This window comes from Macrobrachium nipponense, chromosome 9 (assembly GCF_015104395.2).
Source record: "Macrobrachium nipponense isolate FS-2020 chromosome 9, ASM1510439v2, whole genome shotgun sequence".
In the NCBI taxonomy this organism is placed as follows: domain Eukaryota; kingdom Metazoa; phylum Arthropoda; class Malacostraca; order Decapoda; family Palaemonidae; genus Macrobrachium; species Macrobrachium nipponense.
In genome coordinates, this window is record NC_061110.1 from 59,178,160 (window position 1) to 59,203,483 (window position 25,324).

Below are 25,324 nucleotides of genomic sequence, written 5' to 3' on the forward strand. Positions count from 1 at the left end.
TCTTGATTTACCGGCATCGGCATTCTATCTGGAACTGTGTTGGAATTTAACTTTCTGTAATCTATTACAAGTCTCCAACTAACATCTTTCTTAGGATCAAGTAACATTGGAGAATTATATGGAGATTTAGAAGGATATACTACCCCATCTCTTTTCATTTCCTCTATCAAATTATGGTTGATAATTTGATAATTATTGGTAATCTGTAATTAGGAATACAAAATGGCTTGGCTCCATCATCTAACAAAATTCTATGTTGTAGGACTGCCAAGTTTATCTCCTTCTATAGCTATTACACATCTGTATTTCTCTAGTACCTGCATCAACTTGCTTCTACTTTCTAGAAAATCTGTTTTATTCTCTTCCTGACTTATTTTAAAGTTTTGGCCTTTTATAGAGAAAAATGCTTTTTCTTCTGCTGTTAGTAAGGGATTGTTAATAGGAATGCAAAAGACAATACCTGCGTATAGTGTTAGTCTGTTATCCGAGTAGTTTTGGACATAAACTTCACAGTTTTCACCATTCATGTGGACTAGTGAATTATCCATTCTGACAAAATCTGGCAGTTCTTCATTCAATAAATTAAATATAATAGAAAATCATTATCCCATTACATCTTTTTTCGATCTCAAATATATCTTTGTTAAACATTTTTGATGCAAAGTTACTGCTCTGTTGAGTATAAATAGTACTTTATTATTGTCAGCTGTGCTAACACAACATATTTCTTCTTCTTTTATGTCTGAAAAAATAGCAAAGTTCTGTATCTCCAATGGTCTTTTCTGTCACTTCTATTATACTATTTATATTTGATTTATTTATTTCATCCAAGAGCAATACTTCATTTAGTATTTTCCTTTCACTTTCACAACTCATAACTACATTGCTATAGTTATAGGTATAGGCTCCTTGATTTTTGTTAGATTCAGTGTTTTGGTCATTACAATGATTTATATATGAGTAATTACTTATATCTGAGTATTTATCATCTGTATGTGCACATCTCAACAATTCCGTATTCTGTAATTGTGGGAATTCTTCTTTTTTATCTGTTTGTAGATGTCAATTTTGCTTTTAAATTCATTGTCAAAAACGCTTTCCCTATCAGTTTCAATTACCTGAAACTCTGGAGCTTCCGGGGGATTCGCCCCCTGGACACAGACACCCCACATGAAAGACGCTACGCTTGCTTAGTTAGCTACGCTTACCACGTCACAAAATAGGCCCGGTGAAAATCATTTGCCACAGCCACTAAAGTGGCAGAGTCCGCCTCTGGCAGAGATCTTAGCCTCTAGGATAAGTCGTCAGGTGCTCACAGAATCTAGCACTTAGGAGATTCCTCGTTTATGGATGTCAGCATTTGAGAGATGTTAAATTCTCATAGGTATACCAGGAACAAGGGATGTTATGTGCTCATTTGTATCAGCATTCAGATGTCAGTGGCTCATTGGATTTTAGAGATTACAAGCGCTCATAGGTACCAAAGATGTCACGTTCCCATAGGAACCAGCTTTTGTGGGATGTAAAGTGCACAAAGGTATCAGTACCTGAGCCACCATAATAAGTAGTCATTAATACCCGCATTTTGAACATGTCAAGTGCTCGTATCACAATATAGGAGATGTCAAGTGCTAAAAGACACTAGTAGCCTATTTGGGAGTTGTCCTGTCAAAGGAACCAACATTTGTTAGGTGTCACTGTTCATAGGTTCCAGCATTTGCAAGATTTGCTTCAAGATACGAGAATAAGAGATATCAAGTGCTCATAGTTATTAGAATTTGGGAGATGTAAAGTGCTCACAAGTTACAGCATCTGAGAAACATCAAGTGGTCATGGGTATATATGTTCAAAAGTACCAGCATTTTTCAAATGTTTAGCGCTCATAGATACCAGAATATGGGACATGATAGGTACCAGTATTTAGGAGATGTCAAAGTTTCATAGGTAACAGCATTTGGGAAATGTCAAGTGCTCGCATACATACCAATATTTGGGAGATGTCAAATAATCATAGTATGCAGTATTTGGGAGATGTCAAGAGCTCATAGCAACCATAATTTGTGAGACGCCAAGAGTTCATATGAACCAGTATTTGGGAAATGTCGAGTGCTCAGCACTTTATGGTCGATATGAGATCATAGAAACCAACATTAGGAAAATTCCACGGGCTCATGAGAAGCAGCATATAGAAGATATCAAGTGCTCCAAGGAACTAGCATGTATCTAAAAGGAGACAAATGGAACCAGCATACCAGCATTTGGAAAATGCCAATTTTTCCAAGTTCTAATAAAAATCCAGCATTTGGGTGATGCCAAACACTCATAGCACCCTCATTTGGAAATTTCAAGAGTTCATAAAGACCATTAATCAAGGGTTTTCATGTATTTGAGGAAAGAGCATTCAGAAGAACCAACATTCGGTCGACGCTGAGCGCTTATAGGAACAAATATTTGGATGAAGTCAAGATCTTATAGTAACCAGAATTTGGGAATATTAAATGCTCAAAGGTACAAGTATTTGGACGATGTTTAATTTTTGCAAGTACCAGAATCTGCGAGATGTGAGGTGCTCATAAGTTCCAGCGACTGGAAGATGTCAAGAGCTCGGTCACAGGTACTACTAGCCTTTGGGAGACATCGTGTGGTCATAGGAACCAGCATTTGGGATCTGTCAGAGTTCATCGGTACCAGCAAGTCTGGATTGATAAGTTCCAAGTAGACAGACATTTGAGAGATGTCTAGAGCTCACAAGTATCAGTATTTAAGAGTTGTGAAATGCTTACAGGTTCCAGAATTTCGAAAATGTCGATTGCATACATGAACAACGATCGGGAGAAATTAAGTGCTCATAGGGACCGACACCTGGGTGATGCCAAGCTTTTCATAGAAACAAGCTTTCGCGAGATGCCACATGATTATAAGCACCAGAATAAAGATATCACGTGCTAAAATGAGCTGGCATTTAAGTAAGAGACTGACATAGAAACAAGTGTGAACTAGTGAAACAGCTAGCATAATTTATTTATTTAGAGTACAATAAAATGACACGACAAGCCTTTTTAAATTTTAAAAATTTCTGTCATCACTGACAACTGAATTAATGTAAGAACTCTGGAAGAATGAAAAAACATTGGCAGTCAAATAATGTATTTGCACGTTACTGCAGAGATACTGCGCCCCCGAATTTTCATATTTGTTTTGATACATGCGAATGAAAGAAGTCTTCAAAAATCATATATTTCTTTTTTAATCTAATTTCTTAGGCTGGAGGCGGTGCTTTTAACCAAGCTGCGCAAAATACGAGCAGAGGAATGGAGGAAAGAATTCTACATCTTAGAACGAGAACTAATAGAAGTCCATGTGACAGAACTCTATAAGAACTTTAACACTAAAATCGTTGACTTCCTTAAAAGGATCCTTTATTACTTTTCGATAAATCTAAGCCCGTCTTGACTTGAGAGCAGAAAGTATTTTGCTCCAGATCAGTTAGTGGTGGCTCAGCAGAGTATGTAGAAGATTTGTAGCAAAGCGCAATTTTATTGTTTAGCCCATCTTACTCCATTTCTTTTCTCATAACAAGCTCTCATAAAGTTAGGTAGTATTGGAAAAAAATTTAGTGTGTACACAGATGTTGAAATATATACTGATAGAAATGGTAATAGATGTATTACATCTTTAGATTTCTTATTGTTGAAATGAGTTCTGTCCGGATTTCACCAGCAGTTCAAGGTTTTTCCTTCCTGATGAACACTATTGTTCAAAAGGACTGGATTCTTGGTTTCCAACTATTACAAAAACCAACAGAAATATCCTGCAGAGTCATCTTCAGTTTCTGAGCTTCTTGGGCTGGTGCTCGTTGTCCACTTGCCGAAATAACAATGTCTAGCACAACCTTTCCCGCAGAACTGTCGAGAAACGCTCGCTGAAAATGTTGCAGGTGGTGATGCTCATTGTGAGGCCGGGAGATGTCGATGGTGGTGAATGATTGCACGAGACGTGCAAATGTTGCAGATGGTGAATGCTCACGTGAGCCCTGAAATAAGCGTCCGTCGGCAGGAAGTATACTCGCACCAAAATTAACAATTTTCTGGAAAAGCAGTCAAGGTCCGGCAAAAGTTCATTCAACAATTATGGGAATTTTCTTGCTAGAACTTCATTTTGGTCTTAAAGTAAAGCAGTGTCATTTGAAATGATGAAACTGTTAAAGATTTAGTGATTTTCTCTCCAAACAGTTATGTTGCCGCAGAGGAACAAAATGCCAACTTTTTACTGAATGATTTTCAGTGTAATCAGAACTTTGAGAGAATTTTTGCCAATAAATCATAACTTATGTTTGTAATTCAATCATTGCATTTTTCACATTCTTAAAACTCTGTAATGATAATGATAATGAATCATTATCGTTAGATAATTAATGGACTGTACACAAATTTTCATCTCTCGATGAAAATATATTGCATGATAATAGAGTAAGATTGATCCAGTAGAGTACCTAGCTGCTTTTTCGCCGGCCTCAGACAAAACACTACAAGCTAAAAGAGGTCATTCGTCATACTCTTGCCAGAATTGTACCACAATAATGCAACAGCAGTGTTTAATAATACTAATATCAATAGTTGTAGTAGAGTAGTAGTAGTAACAGAAATAGTAGTGACAAGGCATATTCCTTGAATAATATGCTAGTTTATAGCATTCTTTACTACGAGGGTACAGGCGCAAACACTATACAGGACAAGATGGTATCAATAAGTGAACCGGAGCTCTCGTTGGGGGTATCGTTATGAGCGCATCTTCTGGCCAGAAAATCTTACAGGGGGAAAGAGCAGCGACAGGAATGTTGGTTGAGAGTTGATTATCTTTTAAAGGGACTCTCAACTTTATTTGCAATGTTTGAAGGGACATTCACTCGTTTTCTCATGGCAGAAGAAAGGTTGGAAATGTTATCCAGCAAAAACAGTGCTTTGGTAAGGTGCCACGAACGTTCCTTTTCATGGCAGACACATCAATTACAAATGGTAAAGCTCATGTGAGGCCTGAAAGCGTCACATGGTGAATGCTCAGGTCACAGGTCAGGCCTGAAATATAAATGGCGAAGTTCTTGGGAACCAGTGTTGACGTTCATGAGAACTATTCTCCAAATGGAAATGTTTTAGACAGATTTAATTTTTGAAGTCAGTTTCTGCTCGTTTGCACTTTAATCTGTCAAATTAGAAACTACAAAGAAGTACTTTTATGTACAAATGGCTCTGTCCTACGACTTTCTAATGCTATTTGTTCCCAATGAATTGCAATGAATTCTACAGTATTTATATGCAATAGCGTGATTATATCAGCTTGAAACACGCAGCACAACTATGACGATCTAGAACTGTGTCTTAAACTTTTTATTACCACGCCCCCCTGACATCTATGAGTCAAATTCCCTCCCAGATTAAAAAAAGAAAAAAAAAAAAAAAAAAAAAAAAAAAAAGGAAGAGAAGGGGTTTCGAGCGATAAGGAGGGAGATAAGTAATTACAAAACATCTAAAGCCCACCGAGTCTAACTAGAGTAGTAGACTATAGAAAACTAACGTCATAAGGCGATACTATTGCATTTTTTTCTTAAACTTCTGAATACGAGTTCCTCACTCGTGTTAAGGGAATAACGAATATAATTAGAGAATCCTAATTTTCCCCCAGGGCTCCCCCCTTCCCTGGAAATGGCTGACGCCCACCTAGTTTCGATAACCACTGTGTCCAGAAAATCGAAAACAGATTTGCCATAACGCTCCCGAGATGTTTGCCTATCATGCGGTTTTGTTTCCGGTTAAAGGATCTCAAACTTTGGCGACATAATACAAGACATTAAGAAGAGAATATAGAATTTTGGCCAAAGGCCAAGAGCTGGGACCTATGAGGTCATTCAGTTCTGAAAGGGAAATTGAGAGTAGAAAGGTTTGAAAGATTTAACAGGAGGAGAACTTTGCAGTTGCACTATGAAACAATTGTTAGGAGAGAGTGGATAGCAAGATGGAGAAGAATATGAACGGTGGTAAAGTTAAAAGAACGAAAAAGATAGCAGCTGGGGGGCGAGGGGATGCTGCAAAGAACCTTAAGTAATGCCTACAGCACACCGCTTGAGGTACACTGACGGAACTACCCCCTAGTGGGACCATGGGACATAAAGATCCTGAGTGTGTGGCAGATGGAGTCAAGGGCGATCACTCGATTGGGTCTGCTGCTACTGAGGGAGCTGTAGTGGCTTCAGTCTTCGGCTGCCTCTCGAGCAGCTGGAACTGTAAGGTTATCACGAGGTAGGAGACGACTGAATTGAGTACCTGAGAAACAAAAGGAAAATGAAAGAAAAATAAAAGTATTGTCTTGGGAATCATCATCATCATCATCATCATCATCATCATCATCGTCCGAGAAAATTCACTTAAAGCCAGAGTCAGCATTTCATGAAACCCAACTTATTATAATGTAAGGAATTAGGATTCAGTTTTCTTTCTCTTATACCTGGACAACTTTATAAAAAAAAAAAAAAAAAAAAAAAAACAAAAAAAAAAAAAAAAAAAAAAAAAAAAAAAAAAAACAATAAAAAAGCACTTCCATTTTGTACAGCACAAATCCAGGTGTCAAACTATCAACTGCACAAAGTAGATAGACTCTCTCTGCACCAACTCGTGATTAACTAACAATTAATTAACCTTAGTAATAATGCAACTCTTCATCATTCGGAAAGAGAGCCCGAGTACACTAACATTATTAACAAAATGCACTTGAAAAACAAAGTACGGCACGTGGTCTGATTCGCCCCCCCCCCCCCACAATAGGGAGGGAGAGAGGGAGGACGAACCAATTGGAGCCTCAACTTCTGAGATTAATATTCACCAGGCAAAACCAAACTTAGTAAAACAACATATAAATACACATAAATTAATAATGAAGCTACAGTAGTCGAGCCACAATACATAAGATGCAACAAACACTACATTGCATAAAAAGAAGACAAATGGGTCTGTCCCATTCTTTATCCTTTCTCCTTATACCTTCCTTTCGCCCCCCTATTCCCCCCTTCAATAACCTAGACTTCCTTCTGGGGGACCCCTCTGGGGTTTAAATCGGTTGCAACCGAACCCCCATCCTATCCTATCCCTCCTTATTCATTCATTCATGAGAATGCGCACCACGAGACCTTTTAGGCCTCGTCCACACGGTCGATCTTTGGTCGACGAACTTTGTCCGATGTGACGTCAGAAGCGGAGAAACAGCGAGAAAAGTCAGAACTTTGCCGCGGTTTCTCCGCTTCTGACGTCACATCGAATAAAGTTAGTCGAGCAAAGCTCGGCCGCGTGGACGGGGCCTTACAGAGCTCAAGAAACTCAGGGAGCTCATGGTAAAAGTAATGAACCTCAATGTGCGCAGTATAGTAAATGACCTCAGCATGATCAATTTATCATTACACTTTCTACCCTGAAATTCTTAGCACTATTCTAAAAGTTAGGAGGATATTGGATACTTACACTAATTATGAATGACGGAGAAATGACGAAAATGCCACAGACATCGAAGGAAAGTGGTTGAGAGCATAGCTTATAAATCGCCATCTGTAAATCAGTGAACAAATGGATGAGTGACCAAATACCTATTTTAGATTATGCATAACTTCGGGCACAAATATATCAGACAATACATGGTTTATTGATAATCATAGGCATGCGTGTATTTATGAATGCATAAAGGTATTATTGTACATGTACGAATAAGCACAGACAAGTAATTATGGTATGCATGTGCGTTTCTATTTGGAAGATCCGAAACATTCTCGAAGAGGAAGGGCAGCTTGACAACATAGGAGTGTGGAATAACTGCATCGTGTGAATATGTGAATAGATGACGTTATCTATAGTAATTTTTTTTAACATTCTGATATTCTATCTTTTTGAAAGCTCGATAAGCAAGTGCAAGACCTTCTGGTCTGTCACTTAATGTTATATTTATTTTATGAATAAATATATTATTGTAGGACAAATGATGGACAATAATTGTTCCTGGTACAGATGACAGAAATCGAAGGAGAGTAGGGTAACTTTAGAGCTAAGATGTGTGAAACACTGCAGATAGAGGAACGAAAACTTTCACCATTATGGGATATAGTTGACACTTTTCGTCCGAACATCAGTTTCTGACGCCATGCGTAGCACATTCAGTCAACTGCTTTTCGTGACTAAAAAACGGGAAGCTGAAAGTTACCTTTAGTGGGTCTTCAGTCCACAGGGGATCCACTGCAGCCTCCCTTCCATTCAGTTGCATTCGTTCCTGGTCTGTTAAAATCCCGATGCCAGCAGATGCCTGCAACCAAAACATACGCGCATCGTGAAATTCGAAGGATAAATGTCTCTCTCTTACACAGACATACATATGAAAATGGCAAAACCATTAAGCTAATGACCAAGAATTCTGCTACTTATAGGAAGGCTAGAGCCGCTAGACCAACGCCACCTCCACCTCTCCCTTGTCTTCAAAGGTGATTTGCGATGATCCGAAAAATCTGAAGTCGAGTGCAACAGATACGTAGTTTAGTCAACCACTGTGAAGAGCAATATCTTTACAATGCGTAAAACTATCATTCCGAAAAAAAATATGCTTTTGGATATTAATTTATTTAATAGGTAACATTACTGGTCGTATATTTTAGCAAAATAATTCCCAGTGTAGTTGGGAATAGCGTAATATAAAAAAGCTTATCTAAGCTTGACATTTTCAGTATGATCAAAGCTCTATAGTTGACACAAGATACAAATGCACATATTCAGTATTATATATATATATATATATATATATATAAAATATATATATATATATTATATATATATATATATATGAATATATATATATATATATATATATATATATAATATATATATATATATATATATAAAGGAAAGGGTGTCCAATCAGACGCCAGTCTTATAAAAGCGTTTTATTAAGAAACGTTTCATGTTGTCACCAACACATCATCAGTCTGCAATTGAAATTCACAATTAATTAAAAATAAACTTAAAAATTACAATAAAAATTAAACTTAAAAAATTACAAATAAAAATTAAAACATATTCAGAACGTTAAAAATAGAGAATGAGAGAAAACTACCTATTCTTAAAGAAAGAAAGAGCTGAGTGACTAAAAACGGTAAGGTCTGCACACAACGTAAACCTCACGCCAGAGAGAGAGGAGATGACGAGGTGTTGGAGTTTAAACTAGGTGACAGGTGCTTAATAAACAATGACTCAACATAAGAATATAACAATATACGAACACAAGCAAAGATTGGTAAAATCACCATCGATAAGAAACACACACACATATATATATATATATATATATATATATATATATATATATATATATATATATATATATAAAACCGAGATCTAAAATCTCGGTTCGTATCTACTCCCATTTTCAAAATTCAACTTCTAACTCTCAAATGAACATCCCTTTGTTCCTCACCGCCTCGTGGCCGCATGCTTCTCTTGTGTGATCGTCCCAGACAAATGAGTCATTGAATATTTCATTTAATGCTAAGAGTTCCTCCCCAGTGCGTTAGACAAAGTGAGTAACTGTAACTTGTGCAAGAACTCTGATTATTTTGTGTCTAATCTGGGATTTCTTCCAGATTTCCTGAGTCACGTGTCCAAGTCTTCCCGCCTGCAAGTGATGCTTTACCGCAAGACATATGAACAATTTTGAAAGCCAGCTTTTACATGAACCGCATTTTTAGCCAACTATCCATCCCTTGTGAGAGATAATATTGGTCCCACGTGGACAAGTTGCATTTACTTTCCCAGGCTATTAAGCAGCCTCCTGTAAATAAATGTATGTAAAGTAATTAGCTGAGTTTTCTGGCGACCTCCTCTAGAGTAAATTAACACTATAAATCCTTTTAAGGTAAGTTCAATTAATTTATTCTGCATTTTCCCTCAACTATTTTTGTTTACGTATTTGAGCCCCTTCAGGCCAGGGCTTAAAACGTAACAATATATATATATATGTATATATATATATATATATATATATATATATATATATATATATTTCAAATAGATTATGCAAAAATTTCCTGCAATTATACTGACTTACTTTTAAACACGAACAAAATATACCAAAATTACTCTAACATCTTACAAAACAAATATATTTTTAGTAACGAGCATCGATATGAAATTAACGTACGTAACTAAAGTTCACGAGTATCACAGTAATTATTTTTTTTTCATTCCGTCTATGGAGGTCATTTGCACCAACACTGAACTTCCCTGGAATGATCTCCACTTGAAACCCTGGACTTTTAGCCTTGTTTCTTTGAGTGTATCTAAATGTCTTGTAGTTTGTCTCTACACAATACCATGAAATCCACCTCATAAACGTCCTGTAGTAACCTGTCAGTCCTAGGAATCATCTCAGTTTGGTGGTGATGCATCCTGGATCTTCGTCAATTTTCCTTCATCTATGGCTTTTCTATTACAGTTGACCCTGCGTAGGAAGAATTGCAACTTGGAAGGTCAAACACTCAGTCTCACTTGACGAGTCCTTCGCATGTTGCTGTATGAGCAAACACATCATCAACAAAATGGTCAGTTTTCTTGAACCCAGCCAGCATCTTCTTCATGACCCTATTGAAATTTGCTGCCAAGTTCATTAATCCAAATAGTAACCTTTTGAACAACCACTTGATACAGTTAAAAGTGTCTTCTCCATTGATGTTCTTTGTATCAAAGCCCAGGCCACCTTGGTGAAAAATTTGTCGTTATGAAGTTGCACCATTCAGGACTCGGGATCTCCCACTGGTTTGTTTTCAGACTTTGTTGTGGTCTTTAGTCAACGTCAATCCATACAGAGCCTACCCGATCCAGTCTTTTCCTCACCATTACTGCTAGCATTATGCAGAAGTTTATCACTTGATGATTCCCATTTCTTCCATCTCCTTAACTTCTCCCTGGTAAAGGATGAGTTAAAGGATACAGTTTTGCTCTGATTAGTTGCTTTGTTGTCAATGCCGGTTTTTCCCAACGAAGTCTTTCCTGATATTGTTCCAGCAACTCCAATATCTGTTTTATCTGCTGCTTACGGGTCATTATTCAGCTTTGTAAGCCATGTCTTATCCTTCCCTGTTTGTTCTGTCATCAAATCTCAATCTCCAAGATCAAAGTAAAATCACTTAACTCTAAAACCATCAACGTAGGTAAATCTGTGCGTCAGTCTCCTCCCTGTGCATAGTCGTTCCCGTTCTCCTACTCTCATGTCGCAGTATAAATTAACTAAGGTTAAACGAAACGCACGATCTATCAAAAAAATGCAAGTTTTATTCCCAAACTTAAAGTGACAAAACAGGAGGAACTAAAGAGGTCAAGGCCATGATTGACCTCCCTTCTAATAAATAAGTAAATGGAAATTTGGATGTCTCATCATACTAAATATCCGAATAAAATGTCAAAGTCAGTCATGACCGAAGTCATAGGTACATGTCAGAATTTCCTTTAACACGTGACCTGAACCAAAAGCAACAAGACCCCCCCCCCCCCCCCACATTTACTTTAAACAATCCGGCTGCCAAAATTAACCTCGGTCACAAGTTTTACGTTATTTTTTTTAAGTGCAGGACAGTTGGTTCAAGGAAAACTACAGACAACAATTTCACACCCTCGTACTTACCACTTATGACTGTCTTCAGGGCAAGAAATTGTGCTATCCATTGGATAAGGTCGTCGAGACAACCACAACCGAGAATCACAACACAAAACAACCAACTGAGTACCACAACCATATAATAACTCAACAACACAACAAATTACTGCGGAGACGAACACCAACAACATCAAAACAACAACCTCACAAGTCCATACACAGCCAATCACAAACAGCATCAAAACAACAACCTAACAAGTCCATACACAACCAATCACAAACAACACCACCAACAGCCCACCACCAACAACACTCAACAACTCACAACTACAACAACTCATATACAACTCAACCGAAACTCACAAGTTCAACAACCTTCCAACTCACAAGCACAACAAACTCAACAACACAGGCACAACTACTCTAAGCATACGACTCAAATTGGCATTAAAGGGGAGGGATTTCAACCACTGAAATATCGATTCTAATGGTAAGAAGAATTGGTTATATTTTGGCCTATAATTTGGTAAACAAAAATCCAACCCAAGGGACAGCAAAAATCCTTCTCTCTTGAATAAAATATAATAAGAAAAGTTGAAAACTATAGCGCGAGTCTCACAGAATTTTCTCATTATATTTTATCCAAGAGAGAAGATTTTTGCTGTCCCTTGGGTTGGATTTTGTTTACCAAATTATAGGCCAAAATATAAACAATTCTTCCTACCATTAGAATCGATATTTCAGAGGTTGAAATCCCTCCCCTTTAATGCCAATTTGAGTGGTTTACAAAATGAATGATCTAGTCTATCTCAACGTGTTTTTTCAAAGTTAAAAACTAATTGGGCTCCTTTTTTCAAAAAATATGATTTTGATCTAATGAAAAATTTGGCTAAGCTTGATGACATCATAATTGTGAGACCAGATAAGGGGAAGGGGGCTGTCATTCTCAACAAATCAGATTATAATTCGAAAATGGAAACTATCCTTAATGATCATACTAAATTCATAAAGATAGGTGTACCTTACTACCAAAGCATTTTTTGTACCGAAGATAAAATCAACCGGTTTCTGAGATCTCTGGAGAAAGACAATGTCATTAACTAAGAAACTTATCGTCAACTGTTTTCCACCGGCTCTTCCTTTGGCGTTATGTATGGCCTACCAAAAATTCATAAACCTAGTGTTCCCCTCCGCCCTATTTTAGCGTCCTACAATACACCTAATTATCAACTTGCAAAATTTTCAGTCCCTTTGCTTGAACCTTTAACTAAGAATCAATATACTGTTTCTGTTACGATGTTCTTCGTTCCCTTTTATTTTTGGTTATTAATTGTTATATGGTGGTACTCTTTATCTACACAGTGTTGAGTTTCTGTCTCTATTAGGAACTTATCATATAATATATTTCTAATACTTCTCAGTTCTTCTGGACTACTGTTTCTGCATACTGGCCGATTCTCGATCTTCTCGGTTGGTCTCTCAGGAGGCAAATCACGTAGAGAAAATATGTGAGTTCGGTTTGCTTTAGAATTCTGGGCAAGTTAAAAACCACGTTTTTTGTTCTTAATTATTATTGTAACACACACAATCTCACTTTCCTATCACCCAAGTTTTAATGACACAGGATAAACGGAGTTTAAACCGACACAAGTTATGCGTCCAGAAGTGAGTAATTAACTGATTCTTTCCATCGTTCCAACTGAACTATGGACCAATTTCTGAATTCTGGCTCCGCCTCCTCTTCTTCTGGATTCCTTTTAAGACCACCCAATTCTTCATAATTGGGTAATCTTTAACGCCTACCACTTCCGGCGACGACATCTAACAAATCAGGGTGTATGCTGTGAGCAGTCGTAAGCTAGTTCCACCTACTTGTTATTCGTTGCTCCTGGGTCAAAGTTTACGTCTAACAGCTTGCATCATCGATTTTTGTTATGTCTAACTCAGTCCCTTTTCTGAGTTTTACGAGTGTCGTATCACAAACATCCTGGTTTGCTTTTCTCTTCTACTTCTCTTTCGCCTTCATCTACTAAAAACTCTACTAGTAGAGTTTCCTAGCTAATATATTTCCTACATAACTAATCTTACCAGACTTCTGCTCAACATTTCCAATTCAAAATCGTTTAAAGAACTAGTACTCCCCCAAGATTCTGATACATTTATGGCGAGCTTAGATGTTGAATCCCTTCTTACCAATGTTCCTGTTAGGGAGACCATTAGCATAATTTTAGACAAGTTATTTCCCCAACCTGATTCGTGCTTTCATAATTTTAACCGTTCTACCTTTAAATCTCTTTTAGAAATGGCAGGGTATTGCTATGGGGTCTCCTTTAGATGGATGTATGATATTTAGGGCTAAAGCCCAGGCACTGGGGCCAAGAAGGCCATTCAGTGCCGTAGTGAAGGTTAAATAAGTTGAATTATGGTAAATGAATTAATGAATTAGTGGAAGAGATGATTCATAAAATTAGATGTGACTAATAAATAAAATAAAAATATGAAGTTTAATGAATGGCGTAATATATATTAAAAATAGTTTAATGTCTTTAAAAATCTGTATGATATATAAATAATTATCTAAATATTATTAAAAAAATTTTATACACTTTAAAAAGGAGACGAGAGCAGAATTATCTGCTTCATCTCCCAAGATATTTGAGAAGGATTTACCCTGGAAATATCTTTCCCTTTGGTTAAAATATCTGGGGCAAACCATCAGAATGTGCTCCACTGTTAGTATCTCGTCGCAGTAAGCACACACTGGCGGGCTGCTTCCTTCTAAAATAAACTGATGGGTTAAATAAGTGTGCCCAATCCTTAATCTCGTTAAAATAACCTCTGTTCGTCTATCAAGCTAGAATGACGAAGGCCACGGCAGTATATTTTTCCTAATACTTCTATACTTACTATTATTGGCAAGAAGAGGAGAAGTCCACCTTTCTTGCCATTTACTTAATACATAAGACCTAATAGGACTTTTTAGGTCTGTATGAGGCACTTTCCTGAAGGTTGAACTTGTTTCTGGCAAAGTGCTAGCAGCTTTTACTTCCCTGTCTGCAGTCTCATTTCCGTGAATCCCCACGTGAGAAGGAACCCAACAGAAAGAGACTGACTTACGCAGACAATATATACAAAAAAGCGACTCCTGAAGTTTTTGGATTAACGGATGAAAGCTATTAAATCTTTTGATAGCTTCTAAAGTGTTTTTAGAATCCGAGTATATGACAAAATTAGTGTCACTACATTGAAGAACTAAATCTAGGGCAGAGACTACGGCTGTTAATTCGGCAGTAAATATTGATGCAAAGTCAGGTAATTTAGCTGTATATGCTGTATCACCAAAGATAACAGCACACCCAACACCACTGTCTGACTTTGATCCATCTGTATAAATCTTCACATAATTAGCATGGGTAACGTTGTGCTCTAAGAATTTTCCCTTATTCTCTTCTTCAGTACAATCCTTCTTCTTAAATGATTTCTTGCATACTAATGCTTCAGGAATAAGCCATGGAGGATTTACAGGATGTTTTACTTCCAGGACTTTCTGGGATTTGAGATTGTTATCCCTAACATCCTCGTTCAGTCGAGTTTGGAATGGTTTTGAAGCTCTTGTACCAGAGAAATTCCGTGAGTCTGTTTCCTTAAGTACTTGAAAGGAGGGATTTTTGGGAGCACTTTTCATTCTAGCCACGTATCGCAACCATAGCTCTTGCCTTCTTAGATCAAGGGGAAAATGATCTGTGTCGACGTATATGCTTTCAACAGGAGAAGTTCTAAAAGCCCCTGAGCATATTCTCAACCCCATGTTCTGCACGACATCCAATTCCTTTAGCCTGGTTTTACAAGCTGAGGAATAGGTCTGACAGCCATAGCCTAGCTTGGAGCGACACAGCGAGTCATATAGCCTCAAAAGGGATTTTTTATCAGTACCCCAACTAAAATCAGAAACAACCTTTAAAATATTCGAAGATTTTTTTTACATTAATCTTTAGGGCATTTATGTGGCTGGCCCATGTTAATTTGTGGTCAATAATCATCCCCAGATTGATGGCTCTGAAGTAGCTCTATCTAATTGGGATTGGTACCTTGGCTTATTCTTGTTGGAAGTGTTTTTGGAACAGGTTTCTGAATTATTAATTGATTTTGGCTCCCTTTTTTTGGGAGGTGAGCCTGCAACTATCATATTAGTCACCTTTGTATTGACTTTGGTATGTGAGTTTTCTGTACTTCTTGAAGTACAACTTTTGGTGTTGGACTCCAAGGCACTAGCAGATGAAAATTTCTTGACAGATTGGAGATTTTCATTATTTACAGTCCGTGGAGTAGCAGGTATGTGATGCCTATTATCAGATGCAGTTATTAGTTGCCTTACATTGCTGGAACTTTTCATAAGTTTTATTACTGAAGCATAGGTAGAGTTGGCACTTTTGTTTGCCCCCATTACCACACGCTTTGCTTCACTAATGCTGACATGTTCATTGTCAGCCACTGCCAATACATTTTCAAATCTGTATCTGAGGCAAGTCCAAGAATTTGGAAAGTGATCACCCTTACATTGAAAGCAGTATTGGGCTGCTACACACTCGTCAAAATTATCATGCTCTGCAGAGCACACAGATCATCTTTTGTTGTTTTCACACGAGTTTTGAATGTGGCCATATTCAAAACATTTGCGACACTGTTTAGGATTTCTTTTATATCTGTTAACCTGCATCCTCTCATGGCCAACAATGATAGTATCAGGTAGGTAACTGGAAGAGAAGGTTAAAAGGATAGCTGCAACCCCTCCAAGTTTTTTTACGTGAGATACACAAGGAGGACATCGATGGAGAATCTCCTCCTCTTCAAAAACATGCAGGTCTTTTGAGTATACGACCCCTTTCAGTGTGTTAAAGAATGTATGCGATGCAAAATCGATAGCAAAATTGCTTGGGTTTCATTACCAGCTTTTATTAGCAAGTTCTTTCCATAACGCTTCAAGTTTCCAATGGGAATGGAACCTACCTTGTTCTCGATACATTCGGTAGCCTTTATAAAATTTTCTCACCCCTCCTTGTAGCTAGCAACATGCCATATAGGGGTAGGAAGCGCTCTAGTACATGGGGCTGGTCCATGTTCTTCGTTCTTAGGGATAAAATCAAATGGCTCATCATTTAAATTTTTCACTGAAAACACTTTCGTGCTAAGAACCAAATCATTAAGAATGTGGCCATGGAGTCTTTGTTGTGCCTCACTAGCTTCCAAGGGAGAGGAAAATTTAACATAAGCGGAAAATGACTGCTTGTCTTTTTCCAGAACTAATTTCATTCTTTCCACTTTACCAAATTGTTTCATTACACTGTACATATTTGTGCATTGAAAGACTCTATTATTAGGATCAAATCCACCAGATTTACTAACACCCTGGTGTCTCAGTGTTTGGTTCTGTCCAATAGCCGAGCTCATATCTATCTTCAAGCCAGAAGTCGTTGTGAGTGCCAGTAAGTCGTCGGATCCAGGGGAGGGAAAACTTTTGTCCAGATCCATAGAATAATGTCGGTTCATATTCAGAAGTCCAAAAAGTGCGCACCCAACATCCAAAAGCCCTACTGAGACCCCAACAGCACATCAGAAAGGGAAATCAAGGCAGTCTCTAATGGCCAAACTCCCCACCCCAACAAACCGTACAAGCCCACAAAGCGATCCCAGGATACTAAGCTCGCACACACCAGACCACCTCACACAAACCGGCTCACCTACACACCCAAAACTGCTTGGTTTTATCAAGAAAGTATCGTGGATCAGTCAGGTATTTACATTCTCCACCAATGGCACAAGTGAGAGTTGATTCCCAATAGTCCACCCCATACCCTACCCTTTCAGGATAGCATCAATATGCTTGCAGTGGCCCAGGTATAAGCCATTCCGCCTGCTGGGAGTTCTGCCCCCACTAATGGGGACAGACTCCCCACTCCAAACGTATTGGTAGGCTTCCGGACAGAAGCCAGGAGTCCCATCCTCAAACACCAGTCCCCCCTGGATTCCGATGGGCTGATCCCTGGAGATGGTTCCGCCCTCAAGATGGCTATAGGAAAATCCCATCACTATCTCTTAGGTCCAAACCATATCGGGTGGTGACTCAACCACCACAACTCCCACAATTAGCTTTGAATGCAAACCCCTTCCAAGCACGATCCCTTCTCAGACTCACCTAAGCAGTAAAATTTTTCAAAAAGTGGAAAATTCCACTAAATTACTCCAAAACATTTCTAATATTTTAAATACATGAGACTCTTGGACTCAAACCCGGGAACAAATTCCAGGGGTTCAAGAACCCCCTCACCACGTCAAGGTGGTCTCACTTTGAGAGGGGGGGGTGTTCTCCTTTAGGTCCTACCTTTTCCAATATCTTTATTTGCTCGCTGGAAGAGCGCTTTTTAGATGAGCGCCCTCATTCCGCCCTTTATTTTACAAAAGATACGTTGACGACACCTTCACCCTTTTCAGGCATAATTTTGATTGCGATTCATTTTTGGAATTCGTTAATTCTATCACCCAAATATTAGGTTTACCCCAGAAAGGGAAGTGAACAACCGCCTTCCGTTTTTAGATGTAGAAGTCTTTCGTGAAAACTATCAGTTTAATTCTACGATTTTTAGAAAAAAGACATTTACAGGTTTAGGAACGAATTTTCATAGCTTTTGTTTTCATAATTTTAAGTCTAACTCCATTTTAACTCTTGTATATAGAGCCGTCTCCCTTACGTCTAACTGGCATATCTTTCATAAAGAAATTACCTTTCTTTTAACATAGTTTACCGATAACTGCTTTCCTCCAAGCTCATCAACAGTATTATTTACAAGGTTCTTAAAGAGTTTTGCACTAACACCAATGAAATAAATGTTCCAAAGCTTCCTTTTTATGCCCGATTCCCATATTTACATGATGATTCCTTTTAGGGCCGAATTTACAAAAATCGTACAAAAATACTTTGGCACATTAAAGGTAAAACTTATTCCTGTTAATCCACTCACAATTGGCTCCATGTTTAGATTTAGAGATCGTTTATGCCTCCTCATGTCCTCTGGTATAGTGCACAAATATTCTTGTCCAAGATGTAGTCTGGGAACTTACATGGGTTCTTCTCAGAGGATGATGAGGCTTCGCATAGACTGCCACAAGGGAGTTAGTTTCCGTACTGGATGTTCCCTATCAAATCCCGAACAGTCCAGTATACGTGAACATAGTAAAATATGTAAAGCTCCTATTGAATATGATGATTTTATTATTGTGGGTCAAACCTGCAGCCCAAATGAACTATTGATCCTCGAGTCTTTTCATGAAATAACTTGTTCCGCAGTTGAACAACCAGACCACCTCCGCCCCCTTGTATCTCTCTTAAGCCTATTGTTTTTGTATAGACATTCTTTTAGTTTTTGTTTTTCTCTTGCCATGGTATGTCGACCCTCAGTGCTCCTCAAATATTTTTTAACTTTGTGTTTCACTAATCTATTTATTTAGTTTTTTAACTTTCTATCTACACTTGTAATTAACGTATATTCTTCTAATTTCTCGTGTTGTTTTGTCAATTGTTAGTGTATTTTTATCTGTGTGAAGTGTCGGTTTCCATTTTAACTAGTTTGTAAATGATTTTCAGACAATTTTCAAATTTGATTTATATTGGTCATTATATATTATACAGACCCTGAGGGTGCATTCTGCTGAATAAGAAATGTGTCGGTTGGAATAAACTAATACTTCGCCATGTTTGTTCCTGCTCCTGCTCCCCCCTGCATTTTATCTCCTGGGGTGGTGTGATACGAAGATGCTTATTTAAGCAGGTCAATGAAAACTGCCTTTGAAAACTGGCTGCGACCAGTTAATTGGGGCGTGATGAAGAGTGTGAATTCGTGTGTACGTGTATGAACTATGTCCGTTGATAACAACGAGTTTTAGCCAAGAACTGGGGAGACAGCTACGGGAGAAAAGGCAGAATGCTGGGATGGCTCTGCGAAAGTACTATTTGTTAAAGTGTTGACGTTCCAGGCTGCAATGGGTGAGTTATCATGATTTAGCCAAAGGGATGGCTTGTTTTGATATCTTGTAAAGATGTTCCATTTCATTTAATCTTTTGACTTTCTCTTTACAATCTTTACAATTGTGTGTGTGCTCACTAGTATGTTCTGTCTTTTAAACAGGCTGTTCTAGTGAGGGGACCGAGTGTCCTAGTGAGGAGACCGAGTTTCCTAGGGGCCGAGTGTCCTAGTGAGGGAGCTATAATATTTTTGAGAAGAGATAATTGGTGTGACTAATTACTGATTTAGAGATTTAAATACCGGGGGGTTATCTGAGTTAGTTGTCTGTGAGACTTGAACTATTATCATTCCATTAATGATCCTGTAAGAACATGAATTATTCAACTAATAGTTTACTTTGAATAAACGTATATATTTTTTATAACTCCGACTCTGATTTAATGACCTGATGGAATGGGGAGAGAGAGAGAGAGAGAGAGAGAGAGAGAGAGAGAGAAGAGAGAGAGAGGGCTTTTACCAGTGATCACTTTGAGAGAGAGAGAGAGAGACTGACGGTTACCAGTTCGCTTAACGCTATGGCTAAAACGCATACCAAATATGAAAAAGCTAGTGGGGCGGGGGGCGACGCCCTTCACTGGTAATATATATATATATATATATTATATATATATAAATAATATATATATATCTATTCTTATATATAATATATATAATATTAATATTATAATGTGTATATATATAAATATATAATACATTATATTATATATATAGATATATATATATATATATATATATACATAATATATATATATATATTATATATATATATATATATATATATATATTGTGATTTAATCACTCAAGTTTCTGGAAATTATAGGATGCAACTGTACTTACTGGTTATTGAATAGTATATTAGATTAGGCTTTAAAACTACACGAATACATTCAGTGCATAAGCTCAAATTGAATGACAATCACGTTATTCATCAGAGTCCTAAAAGTTACAAAGGAGTGTCTGTGTACGCTTGCCAAAACAAAGTAGGTGAACGACTTCGGAACCATTAATATTATTAATAATGGAATATTCAATCATGAGAGCACACTTTTAACAGCGCTTTCACTGTTTACCGGCGAAAGTTCATATAAAAGAAAAGATCATGACTGTGCATAAATCATGGACGATCGTCATTTTAAACGAAGAAAACATTTTGTCATTCTCAGCGCAGTTGTCTGTGAGGCCCTCTTGAGCAAATGTATTATATTGCATTCATTCACGTTACGTTCTCCATAACGTTGGCATAGATTATCCATCCACGCTGAATAATTTTGAAAAGGAAAAACAAATTATTTATCCACTAAGATATTACTTGGATCAACGATATCTTTTTCACTTTTCAAGTATCAGTCTTATGACAGGTCGACACGATTTGGACATATAAATAAATGCCAAGTCTAGTAGGTAACGGCAAAGAACAAAATCGAGTGTATTTCTAGAATTTTATGGTCAACAGATAGCCGAAGTTTTAATGTTTATCAACTTCGAACAGTAAAGGAAATGCGCGGGAATGTAGTACTACTCGTTAACGCTTTGCTGAAAATGTCTTAATAATGTTGTTGTTGACGCCTTCCGCAAATGTTGGTGGTTTGGTGCTCCTGTTCAACCACATTCCGTGAATGTGGTTGTTTGGTGTCTTTGGGAGGTAGTACTAACCTACTAAGCCCAAGTTTCAACACTTTTAACCAGTCCTCATAAGCAACACGCACTTGAAGCCATCAAACGGCGCTTTGCAACATTTCCATTCATAAAATTTGCGTCCATGTATCCGTAACAAATATTCATTCCTAAAATTTGAAATGCCCTCGCTACGATCATTTGATTCATTCTCTGTCGGCCACAGCTGATGGTCTATTCTAAATTTAGCCCATAACATTTCGATTGATCGAGGGATTTATTAAAGATTATCTGGCATCGAACTGCTAATGCTTATTGACGCCACTACAATGCATTCCAAACAAACAAATACATTCATACGCACATACATACTCCCACACAAGACAAAATTAGGAACTTAAAAAAAAAGCATTAAAAACTCATTTAAATCTAATACAATGAAATTAATAAAGGAAAATCTCCATCAAAATCAACAGATAATCGTAAAACCTATTAAACTTAAAAGATTAAGAGTAAATATTAAATCTCATTTAAAATACCAATGGCATTAATAAAATTAATCAGGCCGCTTTTATTAAAATCTGCCCCTAAAATCTTGGCAAGGAATAGCATTTTGAAGAAGCAATCGCATCAGCCTTTTGTGCAAGGTCCTCACAGACAAGAGACCTATGCTCACGGAAACAGTTTCACAAATTACATATACTACCAATGCCGTACCCACATAAGATATGCACACGCTTCTTAAAGGCTTTCATCATTTCCCCCTCTTTCCTGAGTTTAAAATACGTGCATGCAGGGAGACAAACGTAAAATGGCGTTTTTATTTTCTTACCTGCTTTTGAAGGGAGTCTGCAGTATAACCCATGGCTGACACCATCACCACCATGGTGGCATCCATGACGATGAATCCCGGTATTTCAGCCTGTGTCTCCTCCATAGAAGATGCAGTAGGTCAGGTAGAACAGCGAGTTGGTGAGGGAATAAAATGTGTACACGTAAAGACCGAGGAGAGGAAGCGCCATTATTTCGCTCAGAACTTCCTGAAATTTGCGAAGACTGAGGAGCTCCCTGTAGACGTGTCTGAGAGCGCGGGTGGCATTGTTTTTCTTCTCAAAGATCAAGGCCTCTCGCATCTTCCTGTTCGTCGTTCGAAAGGCTCCCAGGAGGACTGTCCCTAGCGTTATTTGGAAGGCAACAGTGGACACGACGACGATCAGTAACCAGTTGAAAGAAATTAAGAAAAGTATGGCCAGTAACATATTCCTAAACTCGAACGTTTCCAAATACCACCGTATATTCATGAATGAAGCTAAAGACAGGTAGATTATTAAGGAAAGGAGCTTGAAGAAAAATGTCATTCCGAGAGAATCAACTTGCAACTCTCGTAAATCCTCCAGGAGTGAAACGAAAGTGTTGCGATGGTACCAGAACGAGGCTAGTGTTACACACGAATTGCAACTCAGTGTGAGGCTGTACATGGATTCTCCAATCCATAAAGTGAGTGATTGGTTCGTCTGCGATCCCCAGGAAGAGATTTCTGTCAAAAGAAGAAGATATGAATAGACAAAGAAGCGTGACTCGCAGGGTGATGCTGTCCCTTTATGCATAGCTACCTGTAATCCCATGAAGTGAACTAAACAACAGTCTATCTCCATCTTCTGTGAGAAAGTCAGGTAGACAAAAGATTTTTTTTTTTTTTTGACAGTTAAGTTAGATGTAAGAGGTATCTTAAAAAATACTGAAAATAAAGAAATTTAGTTTATTGACTCGTTTATTAGCGCAGACATTTTTAATGCAAGTTCAGTGACTGATTCGAGTTTGTAGTTGCAAGACTTACTTCCACCAGAAAATAGACTGCAAATAATTTTGATCGACTATGTATAAATATATCTTTATTAAGTTGGATTGGAAGCATAAATTGGCTGACAATCATGTTAGCTAGTGACGAGTAATGTAATTTATTGCAAGAATTATTTCTAGCTCTAATTCCCGTGATGGGCAATCCATGCGAACACAAACATTCACAGGTTTTCTGAAAAGGGAAACGAAATTTCTTCCTACAACGTTACTACTGTGACTTTTCTTCCTGTGACTTTATTACCGGCCACCGACTTGATAGCCTGAATTTCTGAATTCAATTTCAACCATTGCTTATTCACAGACAACTGATGCCAAGAGCTGAATTAATTGGGGCATTTCTCTAGGTCTAGAAAATCAAGAGGAATACCAGAGTTGTGGATCTCGTTATTCAGCAAATGCATTGCATAGAAAATTATCCATTTCCTTTAGTAATGCGCCTTGGAAAATGGAACACTCAGTTTTTGTATTCATCATTGGTAGTGACGAGCGCAAAATCAAACAAAGCTTAAGGACTAGAAATCTGATGGTGTGTAAAGAAAGTATGAAGAAAGTCTTCTGTTGCCGTTAGATGATTGATTTTGAATGATTAGGCTTCGTGAGTTTTAAGGTCATTGACGCTGTTGCTGTTTGATCTTCATCTGTTTAAAAATAAGTGCTTTTAGATGTTAATCTATTTTGCGACGGTGTATGATTAACTGATTTTCGCAAAACAAAGGCTACAACATTACTACCAGTACGTACGGTGGACGAACAAATAGCAGAAGGTAAGAAATAAGGGGACGAGGGTATATATCACCGCGAAAATAACAGATTTCCATGAGGTTGATACGCCATTTCTTCCGCCTGGCTGGAACCCCACGAGGACACTGAACCAGCGAATACTCTCCAAGATGATCTGGTGGGTCTCTGATGGCACTGGTAGTCCGAGGTAGTCCTTGATGCGGGACGTCATGGAGAAGTTTTGTTGCATAGTTTCGTCAAAGGGTGACTTAGACAATGGCTCTGGGCAGAATTCGGCGACGGGTTTCGTGTTAGTACGACAGGGAGGTCCTACATGAGGACTGCTTCCCATGATGAAGGAGACTTTATTCATCATGGTAATCAGACGCAGTTTATCCTGTAATCAGAGGGGATCATTTTTAGGGAAGAATCGAGTGTGACAAGATGCACACCTATAATAATGATTACATGTGCGAACATTAAACCATAACTGAAAATCAAATGAATGACAGTATTTTTCGGACAGTAAAACGGGTCATAAACTAATTTCAGCAACTTTATCATCGCTCACATCACAGGATAAAACAAGCCAAAGCTTCTCTGAATTTGGGCTACCACTAAGTCAGTAACCTCTTGATAACATGGAGTCGACCAACATCAGACCAGTACCATCCTATTTCATGCCTATAGCACGGCCGTCCACATCTATGTTTTCATTTCTCATTATTTTGGCACCAAGGCATAGTAGTAACCGAGGTTGCCACAAGAAGTAAGTCCTCTTTCCTCACTGACATGTCAAAGATTATATCATGCCATGTGAACTTGGTGTTTGTGACAGCGAAATTTGATACAATGTTCCGGACATATCAATAGAATTGTTTCGGACAATGACCATCACATATCTGCAACATTGTGACCTAAAAGTCTCAGGTCTGTTGCACAAAAATTTGCAGTGGTTTTTAAGACGTTTTGCTGAAGTGTGGACGCTCTCTTACTGAGGAAGGACCGGGGCTCTGCAATGCGGAATAGGAGGTTGCCAAAAAATATAAGAAAATTATCATATCCTGAACACCTGGAAAAAATGATTGCCTGTCAGTTAATTTTTCACACAGAACCACACATACAGATATATACGTGTATATATATATATATATATATATAATATATATATATATATATATTATATATATATATATATATATATATAAGGGTAGAAGCCACGAAGGAAAGTGTCTGAAACACCGGAGTGCCGCAAGATCTTTCGACTCAAGGTCCTTTACTTAGCAGACTACTAAGTAAAGGACGCCGAGTCGAAAGATCTCGCAGCACTCCACTGTTTCACTTTCCTCCGTGCCTTATACCTTTATCTATTTATATTCATC

At 37.9% G+C, this 25,324-nt stretch overlaps 1 protein-coding gene across 1 annotated transcript; it reads right to left on the minus strand.

Annotated features, from left to right (window-relative positions):
* Positions 1-5,970: 5,970 nt before the first annotated feature.
* LOC135218000 (uncharacterized) lies at positions 5,971-24,333 on the minus strand. The gene is made up of 5 exons (XM_064254145.1): positions 23,964-24,333; positions 22,195-22,899; positions 8,236-8,334; positions 7,506-7,589; positions 5,971-6,317 (listed from the first exon to the last, which is right to left on the minus strand). The coding sequence occupies exons 2-5, from the start codon at positions 22,297-22,299 to the stop codon at positions 6,201-6,203; spliced, it is 405 nt and encodes a 134-aa protein (XP_064110215.1). The 5' UTR covers positions 22,300-22,899; positions 23,964-24,333; the 3' UTR covers positions 5,971-6,200.
* Positions 24,334-25,324: the final 991 nt, after the last annotated feature.